The sequence below is a fragment of the Gadus chalcogrammus genome, chromosome 8 (genome assembly GCF_026213295.1).
Source record: "Gadus chalcogrammus isolate NIFS_2021 chromosome 8, NIFS_Gcha_1.0, whole genome shotgun sequence".
NCBI classification, from domain to species: domain Eukaryota; kingdom Metazoa; phylum Chordata; class Actinopteri; order Gadiformes; family Gadidae; genus Gadus; species Gadus chalcogrammus.
Genome location: NC_079419.1, coordinates 6,304,664 through 6,321,049, shown reverse-complemented (window position 1 = coordinate 6,321,049; position 16,386 = coordinate 6,304,664). Strand labels below are relative to the sequence as shown.

At 47.9% G+C, this 16,386-nt stretch overlaps 1 protein-coding gene across 1 annotated transcript; it reads right to left on the bottom strand.

Moving 5' to 3' along the window:
• Positions 1-7,342: 7,342 nt before the first annotated feature.
• LOC130387215 (histamine H3 receptor-like) lies at positions 7,343-13,617 on the bottom strand. The gene is made up of 3 exons (XM_056596227.1): positions 13,365-13,617; positions 12,746-12,912; positions 7,343-8,263 (listed from the first exon to the last, which is right to left on the bottom strand). The coding sequence occupies exons 1-3, from the start codon at positions 13,615-13,617 to the stop codon at positions 7,343-7,345; spliced, it is 1,341 nt and encodes a 446-aa protein (XP_056452202.1).
• Positions 13,618-16,386: the final 2,769 nt, after the last annotated feature.

The following is a 16,386-nucleotide window of genomic DNA, read 5'->3' as shown; positions in this document are numbered from 1 at the left end:
GCGTGTGTGCGTGCGTGCGTGCGTGTGTGTGTGGTACTATAGCTAGACAGAGAATTCATAATTAATCAAAGAATAATCCTAATGGGCTGTTTTTTTATTATCATTTAATGTCCTTTGTACAATTGATACAACCATTTTTATGCATTGAATATGTGCACAGAGGCATTGCACCAGCCAGCAGTATTGTACCATGACCCCTTGCCAAACAGCATCTGCTTAATCTGCCTCGTCTCGATGCGGAACAGAGAGAACGCTTTTATGTTATGTTATTATGGGTGCTTTCCACAAAGCAATGCATAAACCAGTGACTAAGATGAGATCTACGTTTTTATTTTGGTATTTGTTTGGCCTTTCGCCTCGCTGTGGGGATGCGAGGACGTGAGCTGATCACCACACCTCCTGATACCAGTTTGTCTTTTTGTTTTTTTCCGCTTTGCTTATTGGTGATAAAGCAGGAAATGTGCCATTATGGTGTCCCAGAGGAGGACAAGGCCGCGTTCCACCTCTCTGTGACTCCTCTCTAATCATCTCTATGCTCCCGTCTCCCCCCTTCTCTCTCTTTTTTTTCCACCCGTTTCACTCCTCTATTTTTATTCTTCAGGCTTCCCCCTCGTCCCCTCTTCCTCACCCCTCGCTATGATCTCTAATTTGTGATTTTGTATCCTCTCGCTCCCTTGCTCTCGCTCTCTCTCGCTCTCTCTCTCTCTCTCTCTCTCTCTCTCTCGCTTTCTCTTGCTATCTCTCTCTCGCCCATCTCCTCTCCCCTGCACCGCTTGTATTGTAAACAGCTCACAAAAGCATGACAGGGACTGTGCTCGTGTTTCCCACTCTCCCCCTGCCCCCCCCCCCATGCTCTCTTAGCTATTTGTTATTGTCTGCGCGCGATCGTGTGTTTGTCTCTATCACGTTTTACCCCCTTTTATTCCCGCCTTTTAGTTTTTTTTTCTTTCCTCTGCGTCAGAAAAAGGGAAAAGTTAATTAAATATGGCACGAGATGGAGCCGCATCTCTTTAAACCATCATGTCATTAAAATGGCATCCCTGGGAGATGGGCTTAAAAGGGAGTCGGAGAACAATGTATTCTCAGTCAGATATTTATGGGGGCCTGGTTATGTAAACACGCTCCTTTTATTCTCTATGTATATTTCATGTAATTATCACTTTTTGGAGCCCCCTCCCCCCCGGGACCTGTAGAGGAGCGGGGTGAATCAGGGGCGGGGGGGGGGGGGGTGTCATTAGAAGAGACTATTGTTGTTGCGACACTCTCGCGATAAGCGGAGCGTGCTAAGGCTACGCGGTCCCTGACTTGTTACACCTTTTATCTTTATTTATACCCCGTCGTCGCGCACTTAAACCCTGGAACGTCTCCCTCTCGCTCTGGATACGAGCGTGTCGCCGGAGCGCGCGGCTGTCAGCGAGGCTCTCCTAATAGGACTCATCATGACCCGGTGCCCGCCTCTTGTACGCCATCATTAAGGGCAGCTTACCGTACTACAGTAAGGACTTCTGTACTGTCACACGCCGACGTCTCTACAGAGGCTACATGCTAAATTAAACCGACTTGACGATATCCGCGTGGATGCGCGCATGCACGTAGACCGGCGCGCATACAGACACACACACACGCGCACACACACACAGGCACGCATAAAATCACGCGGCCTTCGCAGATCTAACAGAAACAGATGATGAAGCACCGTGCGCTTCGTGTACGCTCCGTATATCCGACTATTTAGGAGCGCGGTGCGGGATGCGGACGAGTGGTGGAGGTGGAGTGGAGGAATGGAGGAGACAACAAAGGGGCCGGAGAGCGCTGCCGGTTCTCCGAGGGGCCCTGGGTGCCAGCTGACGGAAGCGCCTAATTAAGAGGGCTGCAGAGCCGGTGGGGGGTCTCATGAAACAGCGGCACCTGGGTTTCACTGGAGGAGGCTGGGTCGGCACCGCTGCCACACCACTCCCCTCCACACCACTCCTCTCTGTGTGGAAGAGGAGGAGGAGGAGGAGGAGGAGGAGGAGGAGGAGGAGGAGGAGGAGCAGGCGGGAAAGATACAGGAGGTGGAAGAGGAGGAGTGGGAGAAGGAGGTGGAGGAGCAGGAGGAGGTGGAGGTGGAGCAGCAGAAGGAGGTGGAAGAGCTGAAGGTGGAGGAGAAGGAGGAGGAGGGCCAAAGGTGGAAGAGGAGGAGGAGGAGCAGGAGGTGGAGGAGCGGGCGGTCGAGGAGGTGAGGGAGCAGGAGGTGGAGGTGGACGAGGTGAAGGAGGTGGAGGACTTGGAGGTGGAGGTGGAGGAGCAGGAGGTGGGGGAGGAGGAGCGGGAGGCGGAGCCGGCGAGGCGGATGCCAGGTATCTCTCTCGCCCTAACCCAGCACGTCAAAGCGCTCCTGACGTGTATTAAAGAAACAACAGCGTTGACAACAGCCCCTCCCACCCGCCCCGCGCGCGCGCTGCCGTCTGCTTATGCAGGGGCAGGTTATTGCGCGGCGCGTGATGAAATTCTACATGTCAAGGAGCATTTGTTCAGCGCAGACGCACCTCAGCCCAGAGAGCAGAACGCAACGCACGGGCCAGCCTAGTGATTGACACGTTAGCACTTTGTAAACTAATAAGACTCACACACTCTCTCACACACACACACACACACACACTATGCACACGTATGTGAGTACACACATATGACTGGACACACATATGTACACACATGCGCACACATATACACACACACACACACACACACACACACACACACACACACACACACACACACACACACACACACACACCCCTCTCCTCCATTTACACGTACACACTAATGCACATTCACACACACACAAATTCACCTGCGAACACACACATGCACCTGCATACACACACTAATGCACGTACACACACACACACACACACACACACATACCCATGCACCTGCGTATGCATGTAAAGACAAACCCCCACACACACAGGCTTGTATGTATACGCACGTACACTCACACACACACAGACACACACACACAAACAAACATACGCACTTACACAGACATAGACACAGATACACACACACACTCACATAGACACGCACACACACATACACATACGCACTTACAGACATAGAAATAGACACAAGATACGCACTTATACAGACACACACACACACACACACACACACACACACACACACACACACACACACACACACACACACATCTATCCACACACAGAGCCGCCGTCTCCCCAATGCATGGCTTAATGCCGTCTCCGCTCCATTGTTCGCCGAGGCGTCTTTGCTGCGGGGGTCAGAGTGCCTGGCAGTAATCTAACTAGCAACCGACTGCGGGGACGCGGCGAGGTCTGTCGCGGGTTCTGTCATTACCGCTCCCCACCCCTGAGAGGCACCCCGGCGCTCCCGACCGCGGCTGAGCCCCCCGCTGCCCCCCCCCCCCCCCCACAACCTACGCACACGCCCGGTAAACCTCGGTGAACCGCACTTTTCTAAAGTCGGCGCAATAACCACTGCAGAATTGCTTTTAATCAACGTCTGAAATGAGGGTGACTTGAAGCGTCGCCCCATGCTGATTAAATGTAATTGTTTAATTGCCAAGTGCTGGGAAACCATCCTGAGAGGATTCCAATGGAATTATTTAATCTCCAGTCAGGAAGTTTGCCGTCGCAGGAAAAAGAGCTGGGGCGAGAACGGAAGGAGGCGAAGGGAAGCGACGCGAAGGAATCAAAGCAGAAACGTTGTGTGGGGGTGTTTTTAGTTATTTATTATTTTTTTTAGTTTGTTTGCTTTTTCCCCTCCTTTTTCCAATATGCGCCTCGTGAAATATTAATCCTGGTTTACATTTAGCCGGCCAAGTAAGAGAATGAAGAGTGGAGGCAGAGGGGCGCACATACTCCTAAGTGATCCTGCGATTGCAGCAACAACGGAAAAAAAACACGAAACAAGGTCGTGCATGAGGCCCTTTGGCCGCAGACGGAGTGGTGCGGTTCGGCTCTGAGTCTGAGTGCGCTATCCATCTGTGTGGGATGAAGTTGGGGAAACGAATTGATCCAGGTATCAGTCCGGAAATCCATAAAAATGTTTTTATAGACTCTGTTGACCTGATTTCTCCTTAAGCCCCGGGAGAAGACTCTTAGACTACTCTGCATGACTGGGGCTTTTATTGTGTGAACTGCAGGAGGAATCAAAACAGAAACCTAAGGGGCGGACTTCCTCTCCGTGTCTTGCAAGTCATCGCATCTAAAGCGCGGCGGGAAAACCTCTAAGACTTCAACTATAAAATGGAAGTCGTTCAGGGCTCCCTCGCCACCTCTGATCACTGTTTGTGTCTCTGCTAATGGGCTCCATAAACTTTAGGAGCACAGGTGCGCTCCACTGGGGGTCAGAGCTCTCAGACACATTGCTCAGGGTCAAAGACATCCAAGACCCTCATAAACACACACACACACACACACACACACACACACACACACACACACACACACACACACACACACACACACACACACACCCCATCAAATATCTCGACATGCATGGAAACATGCATGTCGAGATAAACAATGTATACTTACATAGACGCACGCAAAGACAGGCACACACATTGGAGGCATATGCACACAGACATGGGGTCACGCAGACACACATGCACTCCAACACATCCTGTCACGTGCAAACACACACATACACACACACACACACATTGTTTAAAGCACAGACAGCGAGCAACACATGAGAATAAAACTGTGCTGTTTACATGCACTGAATACAAATCACTCAAGTCTCTGCAGTGCAACATCTATGTTGCTTTTTCCCCGGCGCCTGCCTGCCCCTCCTTGGCCAATTTAAAGTGGCACCATCCCCCTGACGTGTCCAACAGCTCGTCGGCCTGGCACACATGCCACGACATTTCAATCTATCAAGCAAATCGATGGCAGTACTCCGTCTAATATAACTGCACAGCAGCATCTAGGGCTGTGGCTCCGGCGGGACAGCCCTCGCTGGTGCATTTAGATACACAGGGAGAGTGAACCCAGGTCGGCCATTCTGCTGATAAATGCACTTCTGCCTCCCCCCTCTCCCCCCCCCCCCCCCCCCCCAACTAACCCCCCCTACACACACACACACACACACACACACACACACACACACACCCCTCTCCACCCTCTTTCCCCCTTCCCCCATCGTCCCCAAGGGAAATGTGGTCTGCATCCCTCCGGTCACAAGTGTGGCTCTGCACCTTCCCCCTCCCCCCCCACACCCTCTCTCGCCCCCACTCACCCCACCTTCTGCGCCAAGCCACAGGGGCGAAGGGGGAGAGAGGGAGAGAGATTGAGCTAGTGGGAGAGAGAGAGAGATTGAGCTAGTGGGAGAGAGGGAGAGATTGAGCTAGTGGGAGAGAGAGAGAGATTGAGCTAGTGGGAGAGAGAGATTGAGCTAGTGGGAGAGAGAGAGAGAGAGAGATACATAGGGTTAGCAAGGGTGAGGGAGAGAGAGAGGGATAGCGAGAGAGAGATAGAGCGACAGAGATTGAGATAGGGAGAGGGGGAAAGGGAGAGAGAAAGAAAGAGAGAGATAGAGAGATGGAGATAGGGAGAGAAGGGAAAGAGAGAGCATTAGAGAGCGAGACAGGGAGATGGAGATGGGGAGAGAGGGGGAGAGGGGAAAGAGAGAGCATTAGAGAGCGAGACAGAGAGATGGAGATGGGGAGAGAGGGAGAGAGGGGAAAGAGAGAGCATTAGAGAGCGAGAGACAGAGAGATGGAGATGGGGAGAGAGCGGGAGAGAGATAGGAAGCTGGGCACAGGGAGAGATGGGGAGAGAAGGATAGGGAGACGGAGGTAGGCGAGGAGATAGAGAAATAGAGATGGGGCGAGGAGGATAGGGAGAGAAGTGGAAGAGAGAGGGAGAGAGTACCAAGGGGGCAGAGGCCGGCTCCCTGCAGCTGTGCCCCTATTCCCAGCACCTGACCAAGGGGGCCCCAGATGTGCGCGGGGGCAGAGGCAACATTTTGAGCAATGCCGGTCCCCTGTGGGAGCGGGCACCTGCAACGTAACCCCTCGCTATCTAGCATGATGGCGTAATTACTGGACTAATAAGTCTGTGTCCTGAAAGACCTCCTCTCATCTATCAGAAGGCCAGTGAAGACGGCGCGGGGAACGGACTGAGACAAAGGAGACCGCCACGCCGCCACCGGCTCTTCAGAAGGAAGTTGTCACTCAACTTGTGAGGCTTTGGAGAAGAGGCGGCCTAGTTTGCCCCCATCAGGCTGACAGGGAAAGTATCGGTGGTTTTGGAAGCCAGGATGTGCAGGAAAACAATGGTTGTTTTTTTAATTGATGCAATGGATCTTCTAGACATGGTTTTTAAAGGCTCATATTCATGGTTGGTTCAACAATGTCGTATAGTAAACCATGCAGTTGACCATAAAGTTCGTAATAACTACATTTTACAACAAAGTTCTTAAGCTCGGTTTGAGCCATAGAAAGATACAACGTAGTATAAATACACTTAAAGATCGATCCTACACAAGCATATTGTATTGCACTGATAATAGGTTGTTTTATTGTTTCAATGTATGTAGCTTATTCACATTCATTGTGTAAAACATCCACCTTGAACATGAAATATTTCCAAATATTTCCTAAAGCTGATTTACACTGCAAAAAAACAACCTAACACCGAAGCACCGCTAGCAGATAATGCTGTGAAGGTAAATGGTGACATCTAGTGGTACTTGAGCAGAAATACATCTGTTTGACGGTTTATCCGAACAAATACTGTTTTGCATTGTTGCCATGGGATTAGGAGAGAGATCTGTTAAAGAGATAGTCGTAAACATTTTCAAGACGATATATTTTAGTGAAGTAGTGCAAATGTGCTTCCTCTTCAACCCATTGAACTTGCTTTTTGGTGCACACTTTCACCCAACGTAAAGTTCCAACAAAGATGATAAATCCACTGGCTTCATGAAATGGCACTTTTACGTCCTTTCCATCCTATATTGTATAGAAAACGCTTTTAAATTATGTCTGATACATCATTTACACTGTATTTCCTAGTATTTCCTAGCACAAAACACTAATAAACGACACCTCCTAAATTGTACCGCCTAAATAGGCCGCAAGCAATGGTCATTATGACAAAAATAACTCCTAAAATCTAGTTTCACTCCATCTCCCGTCCTCCCATGTGTACTGAGCTGTGACCAGCGTTATTTGCAACCACCAATGACTCAAGTAAAGATGTACACAATACGCATTCATTAATAATAAATCCATGTGCACTCGTGCATGTTCGCGCGTGTGTGTGTGTGCGTGCGCCTCCGTGTGTGTGCGCGCGCGTGTACTCTCCTGTCAGTGGCTGCCGTGAAGGTCAGCCGAGGACTGAGTGGCCCGTCTCCGCGGGCACAGGATGCGGGCGAAGGCGCGGCGGAAGCTACTGTGGCAGAGCGGGTACAGGAAGGGGTTAATGGCCGAGTTGAGCCACAGGAGCCAGAAGGTGACCTCATACCAGTGATGCGGGATGCAGCGCCCCCTGCAGGCGGCGCGGATGATCATCAGGAGGGTGTAGGGCGCCCAGCAGATGGCAAACACACACACGATGATGGCCAGGGACTTGGCGATCTTTTTGTCCCTGGACAGACGACTGGGGCGGCAGGCCGCCGACAGGTCCAGTTTGCCCGTGGTGCCGGTGCCGCCGGTGGCGTTGGCGGCGGTGGCGTTAGCGGAGGTGGTGGAGGAGGAGGAGGAGGGGGAGGAAGGGGAGAGGAAGGAGCCCCTCATGACCAGCCTCGCCCCCAGACCCCCGTGGTGCTGGTGCAGGGAACGCGACGACGGGGGGCCGTCCTTCCCCTGGGCACAGGAGGCTGCACAGGAGGCTGCCTCGGCGGCGGCCAGGTGGTGGTGGTGGGGGTGGTGGTGGTGTTGGTGGTGGGGGCGGGACAGGACGCGGGGCTCCGGAGGCGGCGGCGGCGGCCGGGGGGCGGACTCCCTGCTGTGGAGGATCCGGCGGCGGCGGATGCTGAGGTAGATGCTGATGTGGAAGAAGGCCACGGAGAGCAGCGGCGAGAAGAACTCCAGCATGGAGGCGCTCAGCAGGAAGTACCAGGTGGAGTAGAACTCGGCGAAGCACTGGCCCGTGGGCACGCGGCTGCGGCCCACCGCCAGCTCCCAGAAGATGATGGCGGGGCCGTACAGGGCGAAGGCCAGCAGCCACACACCCAGCATCTTGGCCATGGCCTGGTGGGGCATGCCCTGCCTGGCCCTGTAGCTCACCTACAGGGGACACACACAGCGGGCAGACACGCTGGATGAGTGCGCCGCATCGTTTGCATTGTGTGTTGTTCTTGTGTGCGACGTGGTGGACCAATGTGTTTTAAAGACGCACAATAACCGACTCAATAATGTGTTGTTTCAGTTGCCTCGATAGTTAAATGTCAACCCTCTAGGGAAATGTTAGATAGGATGTTCATTGTATTTATTTTTGGTCTATGTTATGAGCCTAGTTTTAGCATTGGAATATGCAAAGAAATAATGTGCACATTAAATATTAAATATCACATGCGACCTAGTGGACCATTGTGTTTATAAGACGCGCATTAACCAACTCAAAAACTCTGTGTTTCAGTTTCCTTGATAGTTAAACGTCAACACTCCAATGTTAGTCACGAAGTTCATCTATTTTTGGTCCTAGTTTTGAGCCTAGATTTAGCATTGGAGTATACAAAGTAATATTGTGCATATAAAATATGCAACTGTGTAAGTTTTCCCATTAGCAGCCTCTAGTGGCCTGTGTTGTAGCTACATTTATTGCTTTATAATTCGAGGAAGATTCCCTGGATGGATTGAGTCGTGGAAGAACATTCAGAAAGTGCAGGTGTAAGCATTCATAGTTGCTTTTAGACATACAAATAGCACTTTGTTTTAACAGTAGTACAATGTTATCCATGCTCAAACTGAGACATTAGAATAATCCAAATGTTTTCTCCTGGCCCATGTTAGACTACTTTATTATGACACACAGTGCAGGGAGTGGTGACAGATGCAAGACCACAAGGTGGCTTGGAGTGTAGCCAAGCAGACCCGACCCTTCCAAAAAAAACACAGACACACACACACACACACGTGTGCGCACACGCACCACACATACACACACACACACACACACACACACACACACACACACACACACACACACACACACACACATACAAACAAACATACACACACAGACACACAAACACACACACACAAACAGACACACAAACACACACACACACACACACACACACACACACACACACACACACACACACACACACACACACACACACACACACACACACACACACACACACACACACACACACAAACAAACGTACACACCATGCGCAGCTGGTGTGCTTTCAAGCAAGACAGTTTTCCAAGCTAATAGGCAGTGCTGTCTTGTACCTGGCCCTGCAGCCTGACCTCAGTGTAACCGCAAAATGTACCCGTTGATGTGGATGAAAGGACACACCCTAGTGGTGGGGTTTGGTACGACACCCCCATGCATAAGTAGAATAGTCAGCCCTCATGTCCACTAGGGCCATTTGCCAATGAGCTAACTTGATTCAAACATAGGATGATAACATAACAAACATGAAGGCAATTTTATGTCCCCTAATTTTAAATATTATAATGAGTTGACCTAATTTTAAGATTATAGTGAGTTCAGTTATTTCAAATATCCTGATATAAACAGCGACGGATGCTTCCTTTTAGACATAAATTAGAGAAATAAACGGAGAAATGTTTTTGTCATAACTGTTAGTACTGTTATTATCAGCATAAGCATTCATAATCGTAGTAGTAGCAGTAGTAGTAGAAGTAATATGAATTCTGATTGTGCGTGTGGCATGTGTATACGTGATTATTCATATCTTTCATCAGCATCTGATTTGTATAATAACAAATATAACTTTTTACTGTATCATTTGAATGTTTGTAAGAGTGCATTAGAAGCACATCACTATATATAGTAGCAGCAGTAGTAGTAGTATTAGTGTTGGTTCTGCTAAATGCCCTAATTGTAAATTGGTGGTGGTAGTGACAGTAGTAGTAGTAGTAGTAGTTGTAGTAGAAGGAGTAGAAGTAGTAACTCCTAGTAGGACGAGTAAATAGTAAATGGACTGCATTTACATTACGCTTTTCAGTCCTGTGGCCACCCACATGCATACACCTGTTTATACAGCCATTCATACAGCCATTCAGACAGCAATTCATACACACGTACCTACACCTGTTCATACAGTCATTCACACAGCCTTTCAGAAACACATTTGCAATTGCGGTGTCAGCCCTGCGAGGCAGAAACCAACCTGTCAAGAACAGTCAGAGTGTTTTCCTCAGGAACACCTCGGCACTCATCTAGGAAAACCAACCCGCAATACCCCATCAGCCCCGGCAATCCCAGCCGTACTAGCACTAGTAGTGGTAATAGTAGTAGTACTAGTAATAGTAGTAATAGTAGTAGTAGTAGTAGTACTAGTAATAGTAGTAGTATTAGTTGTAGTAGTAGTCTTTACATTATGCGTGTAGTATTAATTGTATAGTGGTATGTTTAGTGGTGATAGTAGTAGTAGTAGTAGTAGTAGTAGTAGTAGTAGTAGTAATAGCAGAAGATCTATAAACAACTTGCTTTGTGCACAGTAAATAGCTACAGTGTTGCTAGGTTACACATTGATCTCCCATCGATAAAATGAGATTAGAGGACTACTCAATAAGGATAACAATGGTCTAGCATCAATAGGAGAACATTCAAAGCCTCCATTAGCAGTCAATTTCTAAAGAATACACTTACACAGTGTAATGTAATTCATAAATATTGTGGTTTCTTTTTAGATTTCATGGTTATTTACATACTCTAAATTCCACAATAATAATAAATAATTCACAGATTACTTACAGGTACTCAACATGTGATTATTTACTAGCTGTGTGGGAAGTTACTACTATTGGTGTCAAACCATCATATTTGATACACTGTTCATATGATGAGAAAAATGTAATCCCTTCCCTTCCAGTGCAGTATTCAATCCACAGAAGGAAAATCAAACCCATCTCCTATTCTTGCACATCTCTTGCCTAATGCTACCCACTAGATTGGTCTGGGAGAGGCTGGATTTCCTCAGCAAGGTCAAACCTGTAAATAGGAAATGCGTCCGAAAACGTATTCTATCACCGACTTTAGCCCTTTGTAATGGTGTCAGCTCCCAGTCCATCTCCACTTTTAAAGCACATTCGTTCTGACTCCACCTGCGATTGTCAAAGGCTAACTTTGACAACCTTTAAAAAATGTAGGTGATCGGTGGGGAATGCTTTTAGGAAAATGCACCCTTTCCCGCGGCCTGGTTCTGCTGTGATTGATGTCGACTGGTTTTCAGGACCCTGGCAGATAGAGGATCCCCATGATCAAAGCAAGCTAATTAAAGAAGAGTATCTCTCCCTGTGCCTCCTTCTCTCTGTGTCTAGCTCTCCCGCTCTCTTGTCCTTTAGCTCTCTTGCTCTGTCTAGCTCCCTGTCTCTCTCTCTCTCTCTCTCCCTCTCCCTCTCCCTCTCTCTCTCTCTCTCTCTCTCTCTCTCTCTCTCTCTCTCTCTCTCTCTCTCTCTCTCTCTCTCTCTCTCTCTCTGGTGTTATTTGTATTCATTGCTCTGATGTTAAGTGTTTGCTTATGAAAGAAAACAGAACACTCTCTTTGTCTACTGTGCCAGGCTGTGCACTCATCTTAGAGTTAGCATGCATTGCATATGGGCACACTGACTTAGACACACACACACGCGCGGGCGCACGCATGCACACACACACACACACACACACACACACACACACACACACACACACACACACACACACACACACACACACACACACACACACACACACACACACACACACACACACACACACACACACACAGCGAAAAACTGGATAATTCTGGGCAGCAACTGCCAGCGGAGAAGACAGGAGATTTGTCATGTCGGCACAAGAAAAATACACACCTCAGATGGAATGTTCAAAATGATCTCGTACGTCAGAAAAAAGAAAAGAAAAATCGTCCCATTTTGTATCCAAAATCCATTAATTTGTGCTCTCTGTGATTATTCCCACTATACCTGGTATCAGTCATCACTACCTCACACCTAACACGATCATAACACACACTACTTCCTCTGAAGTACAGCCCCCGTGGTGACTGGCCATTCATTCAGCATGGGGGGGGGGGGGGGGGGGGGGGGGTGGCGGCACCTGAAAGAGGGCTCTGAGTGGCGACAGGCATGGCAGCCCTTCTGCGCTGAGGGCTCCAGCACATGACCTCTGACCTCTGTGTCCGCTGCCACGGCCAAAAGGGCTTTCATTAGCGGCGGCGGCGGCGCCGGGGCCTGGGCCGGTCACGGAGGATTAACCCGTACAGATGGCCGCGGCCGGGACAGAGGGTTGCCTTGGATCACCTTTGACTCCCCTGGCCTTTAGGTCTACGAACCAATACCTGAGCCATCCCGTTCCCAAAGAAACCATTAACCTGCAATATGGTTTCCCGAGGGGGAAAAAAGCATAGGCCTCAGTCACACCGAGCCAATGGATAGGATGGAGACAGGAGGTGTAAACAATTGTGGCGTCTTCAATCGGGGAGATAAAAAAAAGTGAAATATGCCCATTCAAAACTGTATTTGGCGACTGGCGAGGGACGGGGGCCGCGTCTCTACGTTTCCACTCACCGCCCGCGTGACGGACAGGAAGCGGTCGTAGCTGATGAGCACGATGTTGAAGACGGAGGCGGAGCACAGAAGGTAGTCCATCACCAGCCAGAGTTTGCACAGGGCTCGGCCGAGCGTCCAGCGGCCCGTCAGGACGTAGGGCATGTAGAGCGGGATGCAGACGGCCCCTGGGGGACGTCAGGGAGAACAAGGTTACTCAGGTCACACAGTCGCACCGTGAGGACTGAGGCGTGGAAGGGGTGGGATTTGCATGCATTGATCTGGTTTTGCATGTGTTCATTCATTCATTCGTATGTTTGTGTGTTTGTTTGTTCATTCATTTGTTAGTTTGTTCATTCATTCATTATTAATTCAATCATCCATTCATTTATTCATCCATTCATTAACAGTACAGTAAATATGCATACATATACCCCCACAATACATATGCATACAGTGATTATGCACATACACACAGACAGACAGACAGACAGACAGACAGACAGACAGACAGACATGAAAAGACAAGACAGAAAAGACTGAGAGTATGTTCGTGACAAGGTCGTGAAACTTGATAGTATCTATGCGTAGTTGGTGGTCAAAAGACGAAAAGCATAAATAGGCTACATATGGAACTTACCTACAAGGAAATCCGATATTGCCAAATTCAGAAGGTAGTAGTTGCATTGTCTCCTCAAACTCTTGTCTACTTTGAAAGCGAAGATAACCAACGCGTTTCCCAGGACAATCACAACAACCAAAGTCACCATCAACACCACCAAAACGACAAACACAGGTCCAGAAAACGCGAAGTTGGAGTGGATTTTGGTTGAGTCGTTGCCAAAATAATATCCACTTGAGTTAGAAGAACCGTCCAACTGATCTTCCGACATTGTCCTGAATTGAAAAACAAAATCTAGGTCGCCGTCAATTCTTCGCCCAAAATCTGTCAGAAAAGGCAACAGGTGCCACGCGAAAAAAAAACGCCGAATCCAGCGACCCATATATTATTTAAAAACGCTCATTCTGATCTGCAAATGCATTGCATTCTGCTAATGAACTAATGAAATAGCATAAGACTAAAACATGGGTACGCGTGTTGTCATCTCAAAATGTACCCAGAGCACCTCGTGGATTACGCACAGTGTAGCGCAGCATCCCATCTTCAGCTCAGTCTCTGCTCCACACCACCACAGCTTCACGCCAACCCACCTCCACACCACCACAGCCAAACCACCACCCCTCGCTCCTGGACATATACCAACTGCTTTTCTATATCTAATGACAGATTTTAGTAAGTGGTTTTTAGTTGTTGTTGTTTTTTTTAACATTTTGCCTAATGTGGGAAAGGGTCAATAGGCATAATCGGATTTTGAGCCCAATTTGTTTCCCAATTAATTTGGCCTGTCTGTCCGTCCGTCCGTCCGTCTGTCTGTCTTTTTCTTTTGCATTAAGAAGGACTAATAACACACGTATATCTGCCTCTCTGTCTGTCTGTCTGTTTTTCTGTCTGTCTGTTTGTCTGTCTGTCTGTCTGTCTGTCTGTCTGTCTGTCTGTCTGTCTGTCTGTCTGTCTGTCTGTCTGTGGTTCTATCTGTTTGTGGTTCTGTCTGTCGGTCTGTCTCTCTGGTAAGGAATTAGAGGAGCTAATAAAAGGTCTGTCTGTCTTGTAAGGACTAATAAGGATTAATAACTGGTTTCAAATTAAACGGAAGAAGTAACAAGGAAACGAAAAATGGAATGCACCGTATGCATTGTTCCTGTAAACGTTATCTTCCAGGGCTCGTGCATCCGGACCCAACCCGACCATTGTTAGTGGCCCTGTTTGGTCTCAGAAGCACAGCCCTGTGTTTATGACTCGCGTCTGGTCTCCTCTTCTCCGTGTGGCTCGATACAATCTGATTGACCTGCGAGGGTCAATGAGCAGCAACAGAAAGAGGTGGAGAGTGTACCCACAACATACCTGCTGGGAAGATACATGTACTCAGTAAGCTCCCCATCCTCTGTCAGACCCCAGCAATTGGACCTTGTGTTCAGTTCCATTGCAAGTTGCTTATTGTATTCCTGGTCACAGACACACATTCGTCTTTTTTGTTGGCCCGGCAATGTTTTGTGGCTTTCCCAGCTGTGGTCTGAGGGAAAATAAGAGGCAACCCTGCAGCATGGTGGAAGTGTTACTGAAGGAGTTGTTGGTGGGAACTGTTGCTATTATTGTGCAAAGATGAAGCCTAGGCTGTAATGGAGTAAATCTGGTCACAACTGCACCAAGGCAGAGGGCAAATTGGGACATGGCACAGAAGTAGGTCTATCAATTTGTGTTCGACATTCCCTTTGAGATTGTCATTTGAAATGAAACAAAATGTTTCAAGAAATTATAAAGACGTTCCGCGATAAATACATGGAAAAATAAAACAAAACAATATAAATACACATGGAATTGTAATGCCGAATGCCAAAGTTAGTTGGCCCTTGTTCTTTTCATAACAATTCTCTGATTAAATTATGTAAAATACAAATTGTGTTTCCCAAGCGCACCCCATTCCTTGTTTGGATACTATTTGAGAATGCATTTTTCAGATCCTGGGCCCGAGGTGCAGAAATGTAAATTTGTACAACAATGTGAAATGCTAAAATAATCTCATGTATTTTTGAAGTGCGCACTCGAAAATTCCCAGTAGTACACAGTGGTGCAGCACGTTACAGTCCTTCTAATCATTGCTATATCTACAACATCATTTCATAAAACAAAAGCTCTGATTAATACCTATAATCAAAACAAGTCATCAGTTTGATGGCAATCTTTTTTTCCATTTCCTTTTTGCATTCTGCTTGTGCCAATGATGATGTTTGGAATGGCAGACAAGCTTTGTCTCCAATTGTATACACAACAGTTGTTTATCAAGTGTTGTGTGTCAATAAATATTTTCTGTTGACAATTACGTTTGGTAACCTATATTGGTAACCTATAGAGCAGAAATATGACTTGGGACTTCGGTAGTGTAGGGTCAATAAGTCTCCCAGTAACAGAAGAAGGTCAGAAAGATTTGAGGAGTTCAATTAACTTTAATCAGACAATTGGCATTGTTCAAATCTACCTAGGGTGATAAATGGTTTGTGCTGAGATTTGAAGAGGAGCAAGATAGAATAATCAAGTAATTTCAAGCTCATCATGAGCCATTCACATCCTGTTTAATAACAGTGGAGTTGATAATGTTCAGCTCTGAACATTCTCCCCTGCCATTCTCCACACAGAGCCGTGGAGGTGTGTGAGTGTGTGTGTGTAGGGGGGGGGGGGTCCTCAACACCATCATTATACATCATCATACGAAAGGTTGAGCTTATACAGCCAAGTAAGACTATGTATCTTAAGGGCGAATGCATGGGAGGTTGAATGCACATTCGCCCTCCTCACTCTATACTGGATGGTGTATAGAGTTCCTAGGACTCCCAGCCTGACGGTCTTGTGTTCAATCCAAAACTGCCTAACAAGGTTGTGGGTATGCTCTCTCCCTCCTGAACGACATGTATTTGAATTCACTACGTCCCCTTGGATAAGTATTCTACTCGCAGGACCGAATCGTAAATATTGAGGAAACACGCCATTACAATGTGGTGTGTGTGTCCAAATCCTTAGCTGTTACTACAGAGAGTCAGTTGTCAGA